At 40.0% G+C, this 21,344-nt stretch overlaps 1 protein-coding gene across 8 annotated transcripts in view; it reads left to right on the top strand.

The window, feature by feature from the left end:
• The window catches only part of LOC101741619 (hemicentin-1), a 97,878-nt gene that overhangs the window by 53,645 nt on the left and 22,889 nt on the right, over positions 1-21,344 (top strand). For 6 of the 8 annotated variants that reach the window (XR_009974880.1, XM_062672148.1, XM_038015516.2 and 3 more), the window contains exons 45-63: positions 1,005-1,139; positions 2,219-2,340; positions 2,459-2,689; positions 3,280-3,433; positions 4,650-4,767; positions 6,200-6,410; positions 7,245-7,464; positions 8,713-9,018; positions 9,925-10,106; positions 11,045-11,272; positions 12,267-12,429; positions 15,280-15,396; positions 16,292-16,386; positions 17,001-17,132; positions 18,018-18,119; positions 18,560-18,653; positions 19,080-19,196; positions 20,091-20,219; positions 21,092-21,217. Coding sequence is in view for 5 of the 8 variants with exons in the window: in XM_062672148.1 (XP_062528132.1) it covers positions 1,005-1,139; positions 2,219-2,340; positions 2,459-2,689; positions 3,280-3,433; positions 4,650-4,767; positions 6,200-6,410; positions 7,245-7,464; positions 8,713-9,018; positions 9,925-10,106; positions 11,045-11,272; positions 12,267-12,429; positions 15,280-15,396; positions 16,292-16,386; positions 17,001-17,132; positions 18,018-18,119; positions 18,560-18,653; positions 19,080-19,196; positions 20,091-20,219; positions 21,092-21,217 (2,982 nt within the window). In the remaining 3 variants the exon portion in view is untranslated. Of the gene's footprint in view, positions 1-1,004; positions 1,140-2,218; positions 2,341-2,458; positions 2,690-3,279; positions 3,434-4,649; positions 4,768-6,199; positions 6,411-7,244; positions 7,465-8,712; positions 9,019-9,924; positions 10,107-11,044; positions 11,273-12,266; positions 12,430-15,279; positions 15,397-16,291; positions 16,387-17,000; positions 17,133-18,007; positions 18,120-18,559; positions 18,654-19,079; positions 19,197-20,090; positions 20,220-21,091; positions 21,218-21,344 lie in introns of those variants that run through there. The other 2 variants (XR_009974881.1, XR_005245501.2) reach the window with 2 other exon arrangements.

Below are 21,344 nucleotides of genomic sequence, written 5' to 3'. Positions count from 1 at the left end.
AATTAAATTTCTTGATTAAGCAATAACAAAAAGCAAAGTAACGAGAATAATAAATCTCTACTAATATTATAAAGCTGAAGAGTTTGTTTGTTTGAACGCGCTAATCTCAGGAACTATTGGTCCGATTTGAAAAATTCTTTCAGTGTTAGATAGGCCATTTATTGAGGAAGGTTATAGGCTATATAACATCACATATATGAAGTCGTCATGGCCTAAAAGATAAGACGTCCGGTGCATTCGTGTTAAAGCGATGCACCGGTGTTCGATCCCGCAGGCGGGTACCAATTTTTCTAATGAAATACGTACTCAACAAATGTTCATGATTGACTTCCACGGTGAAGGAATAACATCGTGTTATAAAAGAGAAACCCGCAAAATTATAATTTGCGTAATTACTGGTGGTAGGACCTGTTGTGAGTCCGCTCGGGTAGGTACCACCGCCCTGCCTATTTCTGCCGTGAAGCAGTAATGCGTTTCGGTTTGAAGGGTGGGGCAGCCGTTGTAACTATACTAAGACCTTACAACTTATATCTCAAGGTGAGTGGAGCATTTACGTTGTAGATGTCTATGGGCTCCAGTAACCACTTAACATCAGGTGGGCTGTGAGCTCGTCCACCCATATAAGCGATAAAAAAAAAAAAAAACTAAGACCAATACAGGTGGAGCACCAATAAAGAATGTTTCAAAATAGGGGTTTAAATAGCTTCTTAACAATCTATATTAATTCAAAAATATTTTCATTTTCTATGTAGGTAAATGAAGTTGCGGATAAAATTTAGCGTTATGCCAAAATAACTATTCCACGCGGACGAAGTCGCGGGCAAAAGCTAGTATATTATAATTAGAATTATTAATAGAATACATATTGCTGTAATGAAAGCATTATCTAAGACATGGGTTTAGTTTTTGTTTCACTCACATATCACACCCTGTATTAACTCTGATTTTATGGTCCCAAAAAAGAAGGAAGTACTTGTATTTGTAAGACTCATTGACGTTTGCAGATCCTCGTTACGACGTGGACTTCAATGGTAGGCTAACGATACAGTCGCCCGCCGAGGAGCTAAGCGGAAACTACACTTGCGAAGCCAGAAACAAGTTCGGGTATACGAACAAGACAGTCGAAGTAAACATTTATTGTGAGTTAAGTTTTGCTGGTAACATCGCGAGGACGACCTTCTCTTTATGGCGGGAACGCGAGGAATGAAGTTGTGTGATTTGTTTTATTTTGTCTATTTATTTAGTGTTACTTCAGGTTCAAGTGTGTAATAACGGTGGCTTATTAACTGTTTAGTATCTATGAAAGTGCACAAATGTGAGAAAATGAAACAAAGCCGCTGAACGTAACTTCTCGGGATCCTCCAAAAAGTCTACTGAAAAATCTCAGTAAATGACCACCATTTTACTGTAATTATATGTCATCCCCTATCATCTCATCTCATTGCGTTTAATTTCATCCTAGTTGATTAATGTCTCAAATTAATCATCTTCATTTCATTTCATTTCATTTCCCTCCATATTATCATTTTTCATAAAAATAAGAATATAAATTTAAAATAAGACATAAATTAAAGGTCTTAGTTACCAGGTCATAAAATCTCTTTAAAAAAAAACTCGTGGATGGAGGTGGTCGCGATCTTCAAGCATGAGGACTACGACTGAAGGAAAGAAAAAGCTCGTCGTGGTCTGGTTTTTTCTTCTTCTCAGTCGTTTCACTCTTGACAGTCTAGTTGGGGTCGTTAAATAGCCTTGAAGGAGACAGACATGACCCCTCACACCTCGAAGTGATAACAATTAGTTATGATGGCTACAAGCTTTGGTAACCATTTAACAACAGTTGGTTCATCAATTCGCTCACTCATCTAAGCAATAGATAAATAAATAAATAAGCATAAATCTATTTTGCTATCCACGTGTGGGGCGGTGTATGTAATACGCTCTGCGCCAACCCTGTCCCGCCGTCTCAATAGCTCTGACTAGGCTCTGGCCTGGTCCAAGGTTGGGCGCCGGCTTTGAGCGGCAGGAGTTTTTGAGGAGATTCAACTTCCACACAGCGTGCGGTGCGGTGGGTAGGATTCCGGTGATTTTGTACTGTATATAAAATAAAATAAACTATCCATGTTTAAGGGTCATCTAAACTCCAAACGAAATCATAAACTACATGTTATCGCTTGCAGTGTACATGTACTTGCATACATATGTATGAACGCTTTTCCAGCCGTGCCGAAACAAGTACAATCAGCCGAAAGCTATGCGAAGGTGACAGCACTCGAAGGAACCGACATTGTCATCGCGTGTCCCATCCGAGCTACAAACGTGCGATCAATATCATGGTACAAGGTTCGACGGTGACTATATTAAATTGTAAATTATTGTTGAATTTTAAAACGTTGTCAAAGATCAATAAACCACTGATACAATAGTTATGTGAATTTAAAAAAGATTAAACTGTTTGCAGGAAGCAAAATTAATATCAAAAGGTGATCTTCAGCTAAAAAACGTTTCGCGAAATGACACGTCCGTGTACGCGTGCGTCGCGACGAACACTGCGGGCAGCGCGCACGCGTCCGTAGCGCTCGACGTGCAATGGCCGCCCGCGTTCGTGACGAGGGTAGACGGAAATATTGAGGTCATCAAAGGAGAGGACGCGTGGTTCAGCTGTGCAGTCGACGCTAAACCTTTGGCTAAGGTTGGTCATGATTATTTATCTTTAATGTTACTGTTTTTTTTATATCTATGTATTTGATTGTTAAGGGTGATTAAGCACACGACCCTCCAGTTTAGTTGTTACTGAATCTCATAGAGATCACCACGTGTATCTAATCGCACCCAGCTCCAAACGTGAAATCGATATAACGGCTTGAAGGATGGGCTTCAAATTGGAACGCATCTCTGCTTCGCGCTAAAATACGCAAAACGGTGGTACCTACCCACTCAAGCTATATAATGCTCCTTACTACCGATTTGTCAATAGCAAGTCAGTTGTTTCTAGTTTTAGTTTTGTATGTCGAATATTCTGGAACGTTTTAGACAGAATGCCTGATGCGGATGCTATGAAAGCGTGATCGTAGACAATATGAAGACACTTCTATTCATAGCGAAGCAACTTTTGGATCACCTCTACAAAGCGAAGATGTGAATAATGATAGTGGAGTCTACCTTAATAGTCGTAATAATTATATATAGTTTTAATTAGTAATTCAATGAAGAGTTTTAATAATCTTGAGCTATACCTCATAGCAATATTATCATTTGCTTTTATAATTGTATTAATTTCAGATAAAATGGTTATTCAATTCTAAGCCATTGATCTTCGAGGATAAGGATGTTTTTAAAGTATTAAACGCACAACAAAGAAACGCGGGCGTTTATAAATGTGTTGTTAGCAACATTCATGGAACTATAATCAAGGCGTTCAAATTGTCCGTCCTGGGTGAGTCTTTGAACAGAAATTTAAGGTTCTTAAGGTATGATGAATAATAATAATGAGATTTACCTGTAGGTACTCCTATACTTTAAACTGAGGGTAGTCGAAAATATGTAAATCACAAGACATTATCATCTACAAAAAAAAATGAATTTTTGATGCTTTCACAATATGAGCCTATGATTAGTAGAGTCATTTATTTCTATAAATAAACAAGAAAGTCACCAACAAACCTTTAAATCATTACTTATGACCTGTATAATCAACATACTGTTGTACATACTTTTTTATTAAAGTAAAAATGTGAGTCAACCCTAAATGTTTTTTTTATAATTACGATTCAATCCTATCGTGGTTCATAAAATACATGTACCTCCAAAATTCAGTAACAGTATGCAGCGTCTTGAACTTGTCCTGTGTCATTGCTGACATCCCCGAGTGATGCTGACTATTCGCCGTTAGGTAGACCGTACGCTCATCTACTTACAGTTGCAATAAAAAAGGAACATCTATACAATGATATTTTAGGACGCTTAAATAAAAGCGGCTCTAAATAAAATAATAAAATGTTTACCTATTTTAAGTAAAAATGTACAATGCTTTTTTGTTAAAATGGCGGAGATCATGGCTTCCTAGATTTCTTCAGTCGCGCATGCGCGTGACGAGACCAAATTTTTCGCCACACCATCCCCCCCACGGAGACAAATAAATCAGTAGCAAAACAATTTAAATTACTTATGTCCTGAATCTAACCTGCCTGCCTGATCGAGTGGTATATTGTGGTGGTTATTACAGCGAGTGATGGAGGCAATAGTTGTGACACTAGTTTTTTATCAAGTATTAAGTTTATTATTTATTAATTTCGCCATAATATTAAGTTCTAATTGGAAGATTGTTGAGTCTATTCCCACTACGTTCCCATATGTTAGGTATCTTTTTTTCTCTCTCTCTCTCTCTCTCTCTCTCTTCCTAGCTATTAATCCCATATGGTATTGGAGTGAACGTTCCTTATTTTTCTCCCCCATTTCTCGCTGTCTTCAACATCTTCGTCAGTAACATTGGATTCCCTTTTGGCCCTCAGCACTATATATCTTTTCACCTTGTCTTGCTTGAGTCTTCCTCTAGATCTCCGACTGCAATCCGTCAAGCTGCAGTACCAAATTCCCGACCTAGTATTTTATGTGTTATGCCTACCTGTATGAATAGAAAAACAAATTTTCAGAGCCTCCATACCTAATGGAGTTTGACTTTTTGGATGTATTGCTGAAGGAAGGGAGTAATGCTACACTTGAGTGTGTGGCTAAAGGAGTTCCCGCACCGACTGTCCAATGGATCTACAAGTAAGTCGATTTGAAGAAATCTATAAAACGTTACTAATTTTTTTTTCTACCTATGCTGATAGCCTTGAGAGACTATTTCAGCTTCACCCTAACGTGTGTAGGTGAGCTCACAGGGCTCAAACCGGAGTGATGCTAACACTGGCCCTAGCAAGAGCCGTGCTTCGCAGAGTCTACCACAAGATCGGAAACGCGACCCAATGAGAAGATCCGGCGAAAAACTCAGTAGACTGTGTCTATGGGTTAATTATGACCAAGCTTTGCTAGGTTTTTTTTTATAATTTGTATCTTGTAGAAATTAAATTTAAATACGAATTACATATAGATAAAATGATGAAATATGAATAATATTTTTTCTATCTTACCGACAGAATAATAAAAAAATATGAACTGGTTATTTAAAGAAAAAAATCAAAATTATCGATAAAGTTGATTATTGAAAACACGTATAAAACAATATTTCCTCAAAATAAATCGTAGCTAGATCGATTTATCGCCCCCGAAATCCCCTGTATACTAAATTTTATAAAAATCGTTGGAGCCGTTTCCGAGATTCAGATTAAATATGTGCAAGAAGTGTACAAGTAAATACAAGAATTGCTCCTTTAAAGATAACTATATATATAATAATAAAACGTTATAAGTCATACAACAAGCTAGGTTGTTTGTTTCTTTGCCTTTAGTGGAACTTTCTTGCCATTAGTGGAACTTAAAACACAAACCACATCCAAAACCAGGAAAATAAAAACGTTGAGGTTCCATTAAATAAAATTAGCCTGTTTGATATTTTACATTTCGTTTCAAAGCTTCCCTGTACTTAATGATTAGCTGCCCGTTTTGGATGCTGCGCAAGAATCCATCTGTACAATTGAAATTAAATAAAATTACATTCAATCGTAATAATAATTCTGATTGCAATTACGTATTTGCTCTAAAATAAATTAGTATATCATTACAGTTTATAATTAGAAGTATGTGTTTGTATGTATATACAATATGAAAGTTTCTTCAAATCGTTATAGTATACTTAGAATAGAATTATTTTTTACATACTATGAACGATAAGTACGTAGGTAACGATGTATGTGATTAGAAGATGTATGGAAATGGTAGTGCAAGGTAGAGGGGGAAGAGGTCGACTGAAGAAGACATGGATGGAGTGTGTGAATGACGATATGAGAGAGAGAGAGAGAGAGAGGAGTGAGTGTTGAGATGATGGCTGATAAAAGAGAACGGAAGAGAAAATTAGCTGTACCGACATCACCCAGTGGGATAAGGTGGAGAAAAAGAAGAAGATACTATGAACGATAAGGTTACATGTTAAAAAATGTATGGTGATATTTCACCGTAAATCCGACTTAGGTTGGTGATGCTTGTACCTCGCGACCGATAGCTGAGGACGTTGAGGTCCTATATGGTGCGCTCTCTACTCTAGCAACACTCAGTGGGTGGCAGACGGTCCAGCCATAACCAGCACGAATACAACAACGGAAGCGGAAGGCCTGTATCGGTGCGAGGCTGCGAACAAAGCCGGAAGCGCGCACGTGGTCTACAGGGTGGTGGTGCTCGCGGCGCCGTCTGTGCTCCACGTCACGTCCTACAGCGACGGACGAGGGAGCACCGTCGACGAAGCCGTCGAAGTTATTGTGAGAATCTTAATTAGAATAGGAATTCGAATTCGTATAGGAATTGTGGTCGTTATCTGATGCTAAAGGAAGATTCTAAACTTTTTCCTTTTTTATTTAAATTTGCGTAAGCCCCACTGTGGTTGTGGCGGTAGCCATCATAAAATATAAGATATTTGACAGATGGCGTCAGCCCAATCGTGGTTGTGGAGGTAGCAATCATACAACACAAGATATTTGACAGATGTTTGAATCTCGCTAACGACAGTTTCAATATAAGCTCGCTTAGATACAAATTCCGAACGAGAACATTCGGGTCGTCGGTCTACCAATCAATATCACCTGCTCGGTAAAAGATCATCCCTTCATCATAATCTTCCAAAGTGGTTTTACCGAATTTCTTCTATTTGGGAATAAATCTCCTTACATTGCTTTGTACTTTTTTCATTGCGTAGATGAACGACCTCATTGCTCACCGTAAATCACATATCGCAGCATCGTCATCAGTTACGAGATTTAAGTTGGAAATCTCAATTGAATTAGTGTAATATTTCTAGCAGTAGTTCGGTTTGGTTTGAAGGGTGGGGCAGCCGTTGCACTGAAAACTGAGACTTAGAACTCATGGCTCAAGGTGGGTGGCGGTATTTGCGTTGTTGATGTCTTTGGGCTCCGGTGATCACTTAACCTGGCACTGGACCTGGACTGTATGAGCGTCCACCAATCTTAGCCAAAAAAAAAAGTTAGTTGGAGATCATAGTACGCTGTACTGCACATAAATTTTAGCACAATATAGTAACTAAATGTGGTGGGGAAGACGTCGTTGTGTACCACCCATGTATAACATTTTTGCTACAGCTCAACAAACGTGCCAGAATATCGTGTAAAGCAAAAGGGAGACCGGAACCCATCATACAGTGGTTCAAGAACGGTCGCGTCGTTGGTCAAAATCTACCTGGAATTAGCAGCGCCGATGTGGTACTGGATAGCGTGCAGGCCTCACATGCCGGGGCCTACACGTGTGTCGCCACTAATGAAGGCGGTAGTGATCAGAAGCGAATCAGACTTGAGGTCTTAGGTTGGTGTTTAATGTTCTCTCTCTCTCTCTCTCCCTCTGTCTCTCTCTCTCTTTCCCTCTCTCTGTCTCTCTCTTTTTAAGCGGCAGGCAGCGGCTATCTATCTATGCTAAGCTATATGCTGATTTATTTTCTAGAGGGATGAAAAATAAAGTAGGCGATGAGTGGTTCTAATTACAGAAAATGCAATATGTATCATTAAAGGGACTTGTTAGGTTACGCTGACATAGCCTCTCAAGGCTATCAGCTTAGGTAGGGAAAAAAAATGGATTCTGTTCTTGTCCGACAGCTCGTGAGTCGGTATAGAACATGTTGTTTTAGAACGATGACGTCATTGTACTAATCCTTACTTAATTTTCATCGTTTTTGAACAGATATTCATTTTCTGATTCTTGTTTTCATGTTTTTTATTCAAGATTTGTTGATGCATAAAAAAGTTACTTTGGTAGCGAGCCGAATCTTGTTCTTGCGTGCTCTATACATAATAGCAAATAGACACCACGGATTCGGACAGGTCGAAGTTTCAATTGGTTTGTATCAAAGCCCTACCACCTTTGAAACTTTAAAGAGTTGAGCAGTTTTACTGTGTCCTTAACACTGTCGATATCCATGAGCAATGGTGACCGTCCACCGTTAACCGGACCGTATGCTCGTCTGCCATTGAAGGCGATCGGATATCGTGACTGTTTTCCGACAGGAATAGGTAATACTCGAGTTGGAGCTCAGAATACGCGCCATCGTCATCGTAAGAAGTCAAGAAAATTTGCTAACTTGTGTATAGTTCGATAGACTAATAGCATTTAGAATTCACATCATTAGCCTATAGAAGTCCACTGCTGGACATAGGCCTGTCCAATTCCACGTCACCAAGCATGATCCTCGGCTTCTCTAATCTAGGACTCTAATCGCTAAATAGGACTAGCTTTCGCCCACGACTCCGCCCGCGTGAAATAGTTACTGTGGCATAACACTAAATTTTACCCCCACTTCATTTTTACGTAGAAAGTGAAAATATTTTTCGAATTCTAGAATGAACACCTATTTTGAAACATTCTTTATTAGTGCTCCACTTGTATTGTTCCCACCGTAATGTTATATATAGCCTTCCTCAATAAATGGGCTATCTAACACTGAAAGAATTTTTCAAATCGGACCAGTAGTTTCTGAGATTAGCGCGTTCAAACAAACAAACTCTTCGGCTTTATAATATTAGTATAGATTCACATATTAATGTAATGTTTTTTTTTTAGAAAAACCAAACATATTCCGCACTATTTTCCAAAGCGAAAACATAACGAGTAACACGATTAAATTAGACGTGTTAGTGGGGCAAGCGTTTTATATCCACTGCCACCCGACGGGCAGCCCGCCGCCGGACATCTACTGGTTCAAAGACGGGCTCCCGCTGATGCTGTACGATGACACTATGGTCTCGACTGAATTCAACGAGGTCTTAGTCTCGAAGGCCGCTCTGGAGGACCAGGCCGGGAACTATACTTGCATCGTGAGGAATAAGGTTGGCAATAACAGCGTCAATTATCTAGTCGACGTCTTAGGTGAGTCGTGTTCTCGGAAATTGAAGGTTGTAAATTATTTTAATATACTGATGAAAGTGCTTTTTTTTGTATTGCTTAGATAGGTGGACGAGCTCTCAGGCTACCTTAAATGGTTACTGGAGCCCATATGCATCTACGATGCAAATGCGCTACCCACCTTGAGATATAAGTTATAAGGTCTCAAGTATATTTACGACGGCTGCCCCACCCTTCAAACCGAAACGCATAACTGCTTCACGACAGGAATAGGTAGGGTGGTGGTACCTACCCGCGCGGACTCACAAGAGGTCCTACCATCAGTAAATTAATATAACTATAATTTAAAACGTCAATACAAAGAGAAAAAAAGCGTAAACATAAACCTTTTTATTTTATTTTTTCACAAACGAAAGACATAATTTACATACAAAAGGGTATTTTAGTTGATCATACAGAAAATCGTAAATGTTTGAACAACTAATAGTTAACAGACTGTTAGTGTTCTGTGCGACAGAGACAACGCTCTACAAAGTTGAAATTAGCATTAGCTGATTGTCTCTTTTCAAATGCCGATGTGCAAGTTTATCGCCAAGTACTGCAATTTTTATAAATAAATTAGCTGACCCGGCAGACTTCGTAGTGCCTCAAACGATAAATAAAAGACCTAAGCTTTTGTATAAAATAAACTTAAAACAAACAAAAGGAGTACGTCCGACAGGGGATACATCCAAGGAAAAACAAAATTGTTATTTTTATTTAATTCCGAGCATTTTCATATTTATCTACCCTTTTAAACCTTCTCAGGACTTCTACAAATAGTTGAAGACCAAAATTGGCCAAATCGGTCCAGCAGTTCTCGAGTTTTAGCGAACAGCGATTCATTTTATTTTTTTATATAAATAAACACTTTTGGTACACTACTTTCAGTGCCTCCGCCAATACAGAAAGAGAAAACGAAACGGGTGTCAGCTCGACTGGGAATGTCTGTGGTATTGACATGTCCGGTGGAGGGCAGTCCCCTACCAGACGTGATGTGGATTAAACACCCTTACACCGAAATAGCCGAGGGCTCTGATAAAATGTCGCTCTCTGATGACAATGTTACTCTGGTGTGTATGAATTGAAAGACAATCACGATATAAATAGACACTTGAACACATTAAGTCCCATCAAACAATTGATTAAGGAGCATAATTTATACGATTAGTTATCTGGTTAATTGTCTGTTATCTGATTAATCTGTGTTTAGGGTTATATCTCTAATTAGTAGTATATACAAAATGTTGCATTATCTATGTTTAAAATCTGGTATTTATATGTAATTTGTGTACTCATTTTTAAAGTAGTCATATTATCATCAAATCATGTATATTTTTATATACGTAATTTATTGTCCTTGTAGGTAGAGGAGCATACGGCACACCTGATGGTGAGTGGTAACCGTCGCCCATGGACATCAGCAATGCCAGGGGCAGTGTTAAGCCGCTGCCTACCGTTAAAAAATATATTTCAATAAAAAAAATTATAAATGATTGTTGTTCACCTGATGGTTATCTGGAAGAGACGTTGTACTTTTATATTTAACGTTTTGCAGTTTTATTAATGTATGTTTTGATATACCTACAAAATAACATACTCTACACTAATTATATTCATTTACTAAGTCGATTTTCTCGCCTATTTCTGACATCGAGCAGTTAAGGGTTCCAATTTTGAGTGTGGAACGACTGTTATACATCACAACTATGAGTCCGACCTCATATCTCAAGGTTGATAGTGTTACGTTGTGAAGTCTATGGGTTCCGGGTAATACCTTACTGGGGGCGGGGCGTGTGCTTCACGGGGGAGAAAAAGACCAGGGTACTTAGTTAAAGAATTTTGTCCTAAAATACCATAACATTTATTTTAATCGTATATAATTCTAATCACACAATCTAAACAATTAAGAGACAAAAAATCGTAGCGAACGTGAATACTGGCGATTTTGTAGAAAAAAAAAACAAATTCGAATTTATGGTTTGATTTTCGAACGATTTTTTTTTTGCAGATAATAAACAACACTGACGTATCGGATACCGGGAAATACTCGTGCGTTATGACAAACAAGGTTGGCACCACTGAAGTTGTGTTCGACGTGATCATATTGAAGGCGCCGTCCATTGCCGCTAATGTAGGAGGTAGCGCGATAGAAAGACACGTTGTACCATTGAAAAGGAGCGTTGTACTCAAATGCGAAGCGGACGGTCACCCGACACCGAAAATTACCTGGTTAAAGGTATGTATTTCAATTAATATTATTTTCATTCGAATAAAAAATAAACAATCAAAATGTTAAAACTCTTGATTGGTTTTAGAATTTATATTTTATTTTGATTCGCGACGGAAAAATATGAGAATATAATACGGGATAAAGTTCCTTGATAAAAGTTTCTTACATAATGTAGGTAGTTTTAGATAGAAAACCAACTATAATCCACTTTTTCTTCTTGTATAATATAAACGAGCACATGGCCCACCTGATGTTAAGTGGTTACCGAATGATATATGGAAGTATTAGTAATCATAACGTGAACACCGACACCCACCTTTTTTTTGTCGACGTTGCCCTAAGCGCGTCGTTACGGATCCGCCTGATCCATTGAACAGTGCTTTTAGGTAACTCAAGCACCGGTCACTAACCTCATCGAACCCGTCGCTTGCGATGATGGGCTTGGCAAGCAAATTAACCCATAGACACAGCCCAAACACCACTGAGTTTCTTGCCGGATCTTCTCAGTGGGTCGCGTTTCCGAACCGGTGGTAGAGACTCTGCGAACTCTCTTGCTAGGGCTAGTGTTAGCAACTTCTCCAGATTAGAGCCCCTTGTGGTCACCTACTCGTTCGGTGAATCTAGTATGACTCTATGAATTTAAAGCATCATTGTATTGTAATAAATGAATTGAATTCATAAACTTTGCCACAATAATTTCTAACCAACTAAATCAGCCTTTCTGAAAGTGGGCGAGAACGCCCCCTTGTGGGCGCTGCAGGCCTAAAGGGGGGCGGTAAAAAACAAAAAAAAATAATGGGGGCGTTGTGTAGAGGCATGGGAGGCGATTTGTAATTTCATCTAGGAGGAACCTTAGACACCGACTAAGCTCTCGCTATAGTGGTTTTTAGGTGAAAAAATGGGGGCGCTAAAAATAATTTATTCTCAAAGTAGGCAGTAGACAAAATAAGTTTGGGAACCCCTGAACTAAGTGAACTATGAGTGAGTGTGCCGGTTGCAGGACACGCAGCGTCTGAGCGAGAGTGCGTCGAACGTCGTGCGCGTCCTCGGCAACAGCTTGCTCTACGTCCGGGGCGGGTCCTCCCGCGACGCCGGCCACTACATCTGCGTGGCGGAGAACGAGGCCGGCACCGCGCACCGGAGGTACAACCTCGCCGTGCAGGGTACGGTCACAGTACGAACGTCACACACAACTAGGGTTGCCACTTTTTGCAGATAAAGTACAATAGTTATTATAGGTAGGAAAAAAAGGATACAGTATTAAAATGAAGTACTTTTATATATACCTAGTCAGGTCATAAGTATTGTCACACAGTAAAAACTTTTCTTTTAGAATGGTGGCCACAAAAAAGTTTATTGAATTCGAATTTCGAATTGTTCATGAAAATAAAAATGTATACTTTATAGAATTTTACTCATTTTTAAATATCGAGTAGACGCTTAAAGAAGACCGTGTTGCAGTTATTGCGTTGCATCGTTGCGGTTACGCATAAATTTTTAACATACTGAAAAATTTGAATGTAACCAAAAGATTCGTTTATCGTACCATCAAACGATACAATGAAGACTCTAGTGTAGATGACAGGTCAAGAAGTGGTCGCCCTCGGTCTGTTAGGACTCCAGCAGTGATAAAAGCTGTGAAGGCGCGAATTCAAAGAAATCCCAAACGTAAGCAGAAACTGTTGGCCCTTCAGATAGGGTTAAGCAGAACCACGGTGAAAAGGGTGTTAAATGAAGACTTAGGGCTTCGGGCATATCGAAGAAAAACAGGACATCGTTTGAATGCTCGTCTAATGGACCTGAGACTGAAGAGATGCCGCGCTTTGTTGAAGCGGTACGAGGGATAAAAATATCGAGAAATTCTTTTTTCGGATGAAAAATTTTTTACCGTAGAAGAGAGCTACAACAAACAAAATGATAAGGTATACGCACACAGTAGTGAAGAAGCGAGCAACCGTATTCCGCGTGTCCAACGAGGTCATTTTCCATCCTCGCTCATGGTATGGTTGGGAGTTTCTTATTGGGGCTTAACAGAGGTACATTTTTGTGAGAAAGGTGTAAAAACGAATGCAGTTGTGTATCAAAATACAGTCCTGACGAACCTTGTGGAACCTGTTTCTCATACCATGTTCAAAAACAGGCACTGGGTATTCCAACAAGATTCGGCGCCAGCTCATAGAGCGAAGAGCACACAAGACTGGCTGGCAGCGCGTGAAATCGACTTCATCCGGCACGAAGACTGCTCCCTCCTCCAGTCCAGATCTGAATCCGTTAGATTACAAGATATGGCAACACTTGGAGGAAAAGGCGTGCTCAAAGCCTCATCCCAATTTGGAGTCACTCAAGACATCCTTGATTAAGGCAGCCGCCGATATTGACATGGACCTCGTTCGTGCTGCGATAGACGACTGGCCGCGCAGATTGAAGGCCTGTATTCAAAATCACGGAGGTCATTTTGAATAAACTTTAGTGTCATAAGAATCTATGTTTCGTTAAGTTCATTTTGGTATATAAATGGTTACATAATGAATAAACTTGTTTCAATTATTTTACATTAAACATGTGACAGAATTTATGACCTGACTAGGTATTTATTATATATTTTTTTTATTTGTTTAAATGTATATTTTAATTACAATTGAATAAATTAAACACGAAATTGTGACAATTAATGACAGTGACATTTGTTAATGTTACTATAATTGAGGTTAAATTGCGCTCAGAATTAATTGTTAAAAAACGAGTACATAAACTCTAATCCAATTACGAAGTCCCATTTGACAGATGTCAATAATCAAGTAATAGGTTTTTTATAGGTGATGTGGCGTTAGCGAATGGCGACATCGATTGAGCAATCGATGTATTTCGCTTAACGAAAAAATACATGTGACTAAACTTTTCAAAATCTCAAAAAAACTAAATCATTCCAAGCAAAGTACAATTACCTTAAATAACGTACAATATTATAAAGTACGGGTGGCAACCTTACACACAACTATAGCCACTGTACTTTATAGACTACATTCGGAGGGTAGACTAGAACTAATTAGAGCTCTCTATCTCAGACTCTAGACACAAGACTATAAGGGTCCTTTTGAGGTTCAGAAAACTAGAAACGAATGAACTATTGTAAAGTGGAATACCGACAGTTAGGTGGTGAAGTCGAAAGAGATTCTTAGATAACTTTAAGCTCTGTTTGTGGACAAATTTGTTTAATTGTTAGTATTTCTTCAGGTTTATACGTGGAATAATAGCGACTTACTAACCGTTTAGTATCTGGATGTAAAATATCTAGAAGTATTGGCTAGGGTTCTTCCAAAAAATCCACTATGGCCCCTGTAAATAATTTTTGAGATTTTTTTTCATCTCATCTCTTTTCAATCCATTTCGTTACAAATTATTAGATAATTTTTTTCTACCTAAGCGAATAGCCTTGAGAGACTATTTCAGCGTAATCTTAGTTAGTAGGTGAGCTCACGGGGCTCAAACTGGTGTGATGCTAATACTGACCCTAGCAAGAGCAGTGTTTCGCAGAATCTACCACCGGATCGGAAATGCGACCCACTGCAAATTTCCGGCGAGAAACTCAGTGGGCAGAATTTCATACAAATTACTCCGCTCAATATAATTATTCGCATAGCCATGTTGTGCACATGTGTAAAATTTGGAAAGTAAATAAACTCGATGCTGGCAACAATAGCATCTTTTCCCTATTCGTTGGTAACTTATGGGACTATTCCGGCTACGCGCGACCAGATATTTGAGCTCACGGGCTCAACCTGAAAGAGTTTGCTAACACTAGCTCTAGCAAGAGCAGTGCTTCACAGAACCAGCGGATTGGAAACACGACCCACTGAGAAGATCCGCCGAGAAAATCAGTAGATATAGCATCTTAAGAAACCAATTCCCATATTAAGCATAAGAGGAAGAAGGACTCGTATCTACAGTTGGTAAAGGAGTGCGTATGCTGTAATCTGTTTCGCTTTCGAGCTAATGTCCTTGGTTTACTTCAGTTCCGGGCAAATGGAGCGATTGGTCTAAATGGTCTTACTGCAACGTCACGTGCGGCCCTGGATACCAGTTCCGGTCCAGATCGTGTCACTACATCGACGAATACAACAACACCATAGGTAGGTTTATAGAGGGTGGATTCCTAACACAAGAAATCTTCTAATTGTTATGCACATAGCATTAGGGAATTTAACAGAACTAATGAATTGTACAATTATATTGCGTAAATTATTAATCGAAATTTTATTTCGTTACGTAAATGTTCAACGAGCTCACGGCTCGCCTAGTGTGAAATGGCTGTGAGAGTCCATGGACATCACCAAGCAAAAGTAGCCACTTGATACGAGGTCGATGTCTCAACTGTATCGTAGAGTGGATGTCCCGCTAATCGAACAAAAACCTCTAATTCACTTTCGAAATAGGCAGAAATACGATGCATCTAACTCTTCTATGTAGAATCGACAGGTTGCGTCGTCAGTCCGATTCATTAGAGATGGAAATTATAAACTGGAACTAGAAATGAAACTTGTTATTAAAACATAAGTTGATAAATTGTCAATAAATCTTACACAACAAAAATACGGTGAATTGTGTGAAAATAGACGTATTTTATTGGTAGCTGAAACGCATCTACTAACAGGCTCAAGACATGCTCCACTACTTAAACTGTCAATAACAGCACATATCCAGGAATCCGAATTTTCCAGATTCATAAACTTCCATGTTTCTGAACCTAGAGGGCGTTAGCAGACTAGACCGGTGGCTCTCAACCACCGTATTGTAATGCGAATTTGTAATGAGTATATTAGTGCGTCGCCGAGTAAAAAAGATTGAGAGCCGCTGAGCTAGACACTGACAAACTTTTATTTTTTCCAAATAATTTCTAATACGAACGGAACGTGCTATTATTGACTATCAATGTTTGACATGGCAGCTTATTGGCAATGGATTATTACGAAGGGGTTCATAAAAATAAAATTTCCTTATTTGGTGAGATTAATTAACCGTTTACAGATAATACAACTCAGTCGGACACGGTCATAGTTGACGAGAGCGCGTGCAAGGGAGAGAGTGGGGACAAACGAAAATGCAGGATGCCACAATGTGAGGTAACTATGCGACACGTATATAATATACTATATATGTATGTGTTTTACATATGTACATATGTGAGTATATATTTTATATGTTTTGTACCATATGTTCCATGCCTTAAAACCGAAACGCACCACTGATTTACGGCAAAAATAGACAGGACCCACCCGTGCCAGTTAAAGGGCGCCCCACCACCACTAAAGATTATTAAATTATTAAGATCATTATTATTATCTAGTATTAATTTATTTTTACTTTCTTTTCTTTTATGGCACACCCCAGAAGAGACGTTTACGTTTTTACTGGTGGTAGGACCTCTTGTGAGTCCCCACGGGTTGGTACCACCACCCTGCCTATTTCTGCCGTGAAGCAGTAATGGGTTTAGATTTGAAGGGTGGGGCAGCCGTTGTAACTAAGCTAAGACCTTAGAACTCATATGTCAAGGTGGGTGGCGCATTTACGTTATAGATGTTTATGGGCTAAATAACTACTTAACACCAGGTGGGCTGTGAGCTCGTCCATCCATCTATGAAATAAAAAAATAAAAAAGAGACGTGGCCTGATATACCAGATAGCTAGCTACACACAGCTGGGTTGAATGATCAATAAACTTGACGGTTCGTTTTAGGATGAAGAGAGCCATCCGAAGTGGTCAGTGTGGTCGCGCTGGTCGCAGTGCAGCTCGAGCTGCGGCTCCGGGACGCAGACCAGGACAAGACGGTGCCGGACCAAGGTCAAATGTACCGGGGACAATGTTCAAGTGAGGACATTTTACTACTTACTGCTTTAAAAGATCGGACGACACGCACTCGATGTCGGGTTGTCACCATAGATTATATATACACTTAATATATATGTTGTCAATGTCACTGAAGGCCCATAGACAATAAATGTCGCCGTCCAACTTGTTTTTTTTTTTCGGAGCTAAATTGGTAGCTTCCTGGGGTTGCACGATAGCTGAGTTTTATTGATTGTTAAAGTTTCAAAGAAATACAGACTAACTGCTCAAGATTTCACGACCCACTTTTTCAAATGTTGCACGAGCTGCGACAACGTGTGACGCTAGTGTCGCGCTCAGTAGACGCGCGAGTACCGGGCAAGATGGCGGGAGATTTCAAAAGCGAACAGGGGCTATGCGAGCGTAGCCTAATTAACGCCCATCTTGAAACGCGCCGAAGTTACATTTCTATAATATAAGGGTGGACGGTCAAGTGCGTTATAAGGCCACACAGCAATTTTTTATGTACATATGTGTACGATAAGGTATTATTGCTCGGCGCGGACAACCCGGGACCGGTCTGTGGCGAGCCTTGGGAGAAGCCCATGCCCGGCTGTGGACATCTGTGGGCTGATAGTAGGAGCAGAGAGTTTTATTACTACGCCATGACTCAGCAAATCATTCATAACGTTGAGATTAATAATGGTGAACACAATATTTACCATCATATTTTATCATATCTAACTTCGATCAACAATAGTTACTATTGTTGATCGAAGATATCTAAATATTTTGTAAAATTATAGTCATATAATTAATTATTTTATTATTATTTATTAAACTACAAAATGTACTCCAATGGAACGTATACAAAAGCGTTTTCCCAATATGTAATTAAATTAATATTTAAAATAAAGTAATGTTCAGGTTAGGAAATGTCCCGATCTACCGAAATGCGATAATACGGCGGATACGACGAGTACTTCTGACAATGACGTTTTGGACAGACATTCACACCACAACGACGATGTAAGTAGAGAAATATTTCATCAAATTGTGTTAATAAATTAAAGGAAGCTATTTAAAATTGTATGTATTTTTTATGCTGACAATAGCTTGTACGTGTTTGTAATTTAAGAAGCTTGAATAAATATTATTATTATTACTAGCTGACCCGGCAGACTTCGGAGTGCCTCAATCGATAAATAAAAGACCTAAACTTTTGTATAAAATAAACTTAAAACAATCAAAAGGAATCCGTCCGACGGGGGACACATCAAAGGAAAAACAAAATTGTTATTTTTATTTAATTTTGATCATTTTCATATTTATCTACCTTTTAAACCTTCTCTGGACTTCCACAGATAATTCAAGACCAAAATTAGCCAAATCGGTCCAGCCGTTCTCGAGTTTTAGCGAGACTAACGAACAGCAATTCATTTTTATATAAATAGATTATTTGTCGACAGGAAGTGTATACGCCGGAGGCAGTCTACGAAATGGAACCAGAGATAATAAAATCTAAATATTCGCCTAACGTTGAACAGTTCTACGTGGCGGCGGGTACGTTTTGCATTCAATATACCATATCATACGTCTATAGCGAACTACGTCATCATCAAATAGAAGTCGTCGTGGCCTAAAGGATAAGACGTCCGGTGCATTCGTATGGAGCGATTCACCGGTGTTCGAATCCCAGGCGGGTACCATTTTTTCTAATGTAATACGTACTCAACGAATGTTCACGATTGACTTCAACGATGAAGGAATAACATCATAAGATCAATGTGCTTAATACTAGTTTTTTTCACTTCTCGTTTAAACGCAGGGACGCTGTTCCAACTCCATACAAATTTGAGTTAACTTTTACGCGATCGAGAAGTTAAAAAACGTGCACTAAGCACACGGGTGAGCTTTGAGCCTCGTCCATCTAGGGTAGATAGATCTATACGAACCAACGCAAATTTAACAGTGATTTATTTAACAAAGGAACACGAGCGACGACAGCCTACTATGACGTCAACGTCACCAGCAACCTCGACCGAAGCGAGAGAGGCCGCTGCAACCCAGGGTACACGTACGAGCGGACCACGGACACGTGCCACGGTAATCTTATCTATCTCTTCGATTTGCAAAAATCGGTGAAAATTGTTGAAAAATATACGACTATCACCCCTCTAATTTTGATGGCAGAAACATTCCCTGGAGTGCCAGGCAGAGCCGGTGCTGAAGATTCATTGTAATCGTGTTTTTTTCCCGTACCTATTAGCTTTTCCAGCTACGTGCGGACTGGTAGGGGAGCTCACGGGCTCAACCCGAGAAAGTTTGCTAACACTAGTCCTAGCAAGAGCAGTGCCTCGAAGAATCTACCACCGGATCGGAATCGCGGCCCACTGAGAAGATCCGGCGAGAAAGTAACCACGATTAGCCCATTGAATCCCGCGATTCCGATTCAGTGGTAGATTCTGCGAAGCACTGCTCTTGTAGCTAATAGCCCCTGGCTACCAGCAATAACATAGGGGATAAAAACATAATGGAGGAACTAAAGATAAAAGATGCGAATGTAAAAAGTAATCGATCGATTTATTCGTCGTCGAAGTCGTCGTGACCTAAAGGATAAGACGTCCGGTGCATACGTATCTAGCGATGCAGCGGTGTTTGATTCTCAGGCGGGTACCAATTTTTCTAATGAAATACGTACTCAACAAATTTTCACATTATAATTTGCGTAATAAATGGTGGTAGGGCCACTTGTGAGTCCGCGCGGGTAGGTACCACCGCCCTGTCTATTTCTGCCGTGAAGCAGTAATGCGTTTCGGTTTGAAGAATGGGGCAGCCATTGTAACTATAGAACTTATATCTCAAGGTGGGTGGCGCATTTACGTTGTAGATGTTTATGGGCTCCAGTAACCACTTAACACCAGGTGGGGTGTGAGTTCGTCCACCCACCTAAGCAGTAAAAAAAATGCAATCGATCGATTTATTTGTTTTATTTACTAGACATAGACGAGTGCAAGATCGACTACAATGAATGCCACGCGACCCAGTACTGCGTGAACACGGCGGGCGCCTACCGTTGCACGTGTCCCGCCGGCTACCTCGCACTGGGGCTCGGACAACGCTGTCTAGGTATTTATTCCTGATTTTATTGATAGCTGGGTGCTCAAAGAAAATCCCGGTTCGCCAGAACGGGTGGACGAGCACGGCCTCAGCCAGGAAGGTATTACCTGCTGCCAGAACGTCTCCTAACGAGATCTGTGTGCTTATTGCGAGTTTCTTAACGTTCTCGATAGCGTAAAAGTTAACCTATTTTTGTATGCAATTGGAACAGCGCCCCTAGCGGCAAACGTACGCAAACGATCCCATTCCATACAAATATGAGCTAACTTTTACGCTATCGAGAACGTTAAAAAACTCGCACTAAGCACACTGACACCTCTTGCTTCACAAATCTTCTACTACCGGATCGGAATAGCATCCTGCTGAGAAACTCAACGGGCTGATGCTATAGGCTAGGTTTCACAGTATGTTATATGACACAGTACTGCGCGATTACTTACTTCCATCTACTGAGTTTTTTTTTTATTGCGTAGATGGGTGAACGAGCTCACAGCCCACCTGATGTTAAGTGGTTACTAAAGTCCATAGACATCTACAATGTAAACGCGCCACCTACTTTGAGATATAAGTTCTAAGGTCTCAAGTATAGTTACAACGGCTACCCCACCCTTCAAACCGAAACGCATTACTGCTTCACGGCAGAAATAGGCAGGGCGGTGGTACCTACCCCCGCGAACTCACAAAAGGTCCTACCACCAGTTTCTCGGATGTTCTTAATGGGTCGCGATTCAGATTCGGTAATAGATTCAGCGAAGCACTGCTCCTGCTAAGGCCAGTATTAACAAGTCCTCTCAGGTGAGTAGCCGGAATAGTCCTTAGGTTACCAGCGAAAACGAAAACTCGCTTTGTAGCTCATCTTCTATCTCTTTCTGTCGTACCAGATATAAACGAGTGCGTCCAAGGTATAGCTGGATGCGAGTTCGCGTGCGTGAACACGGCCGGCGGCTACGTGTGCGCCTGCCCCAAGCACCTGCGGCTGCACATCGACAAACACAGATGCGTGCCCCGTGAGTCCAACTGACCTCAACGTTCTATAAGCTAGTTTTTTTTTTGTTGCTTAGATGTGTGAACGAGCTCACAGCCCACCTGGAGTCCATAGACATCACAACGTAAATGCTCCACCCACCTTGAGAT

This window comes from Bombyx mori, chromosome 14 (assembly GCF_030269925.1).
Source record: "Bombyx mori chromosome 14, ASM3026992v2".
In the NCBI taxonomy this organism is placed as follows: domain Eukaryota; kingdom Metazoa; phylum Arthropoda; class Insecta; order Lepidoptera; family Bombycidae; genus Bombyx; species Bombyx mori.
The sequence above is the reverse complement of the archived record's forward strand: the minus strand, read 5'-3'. Positions and strand labels throughout refer to the sequence as shown.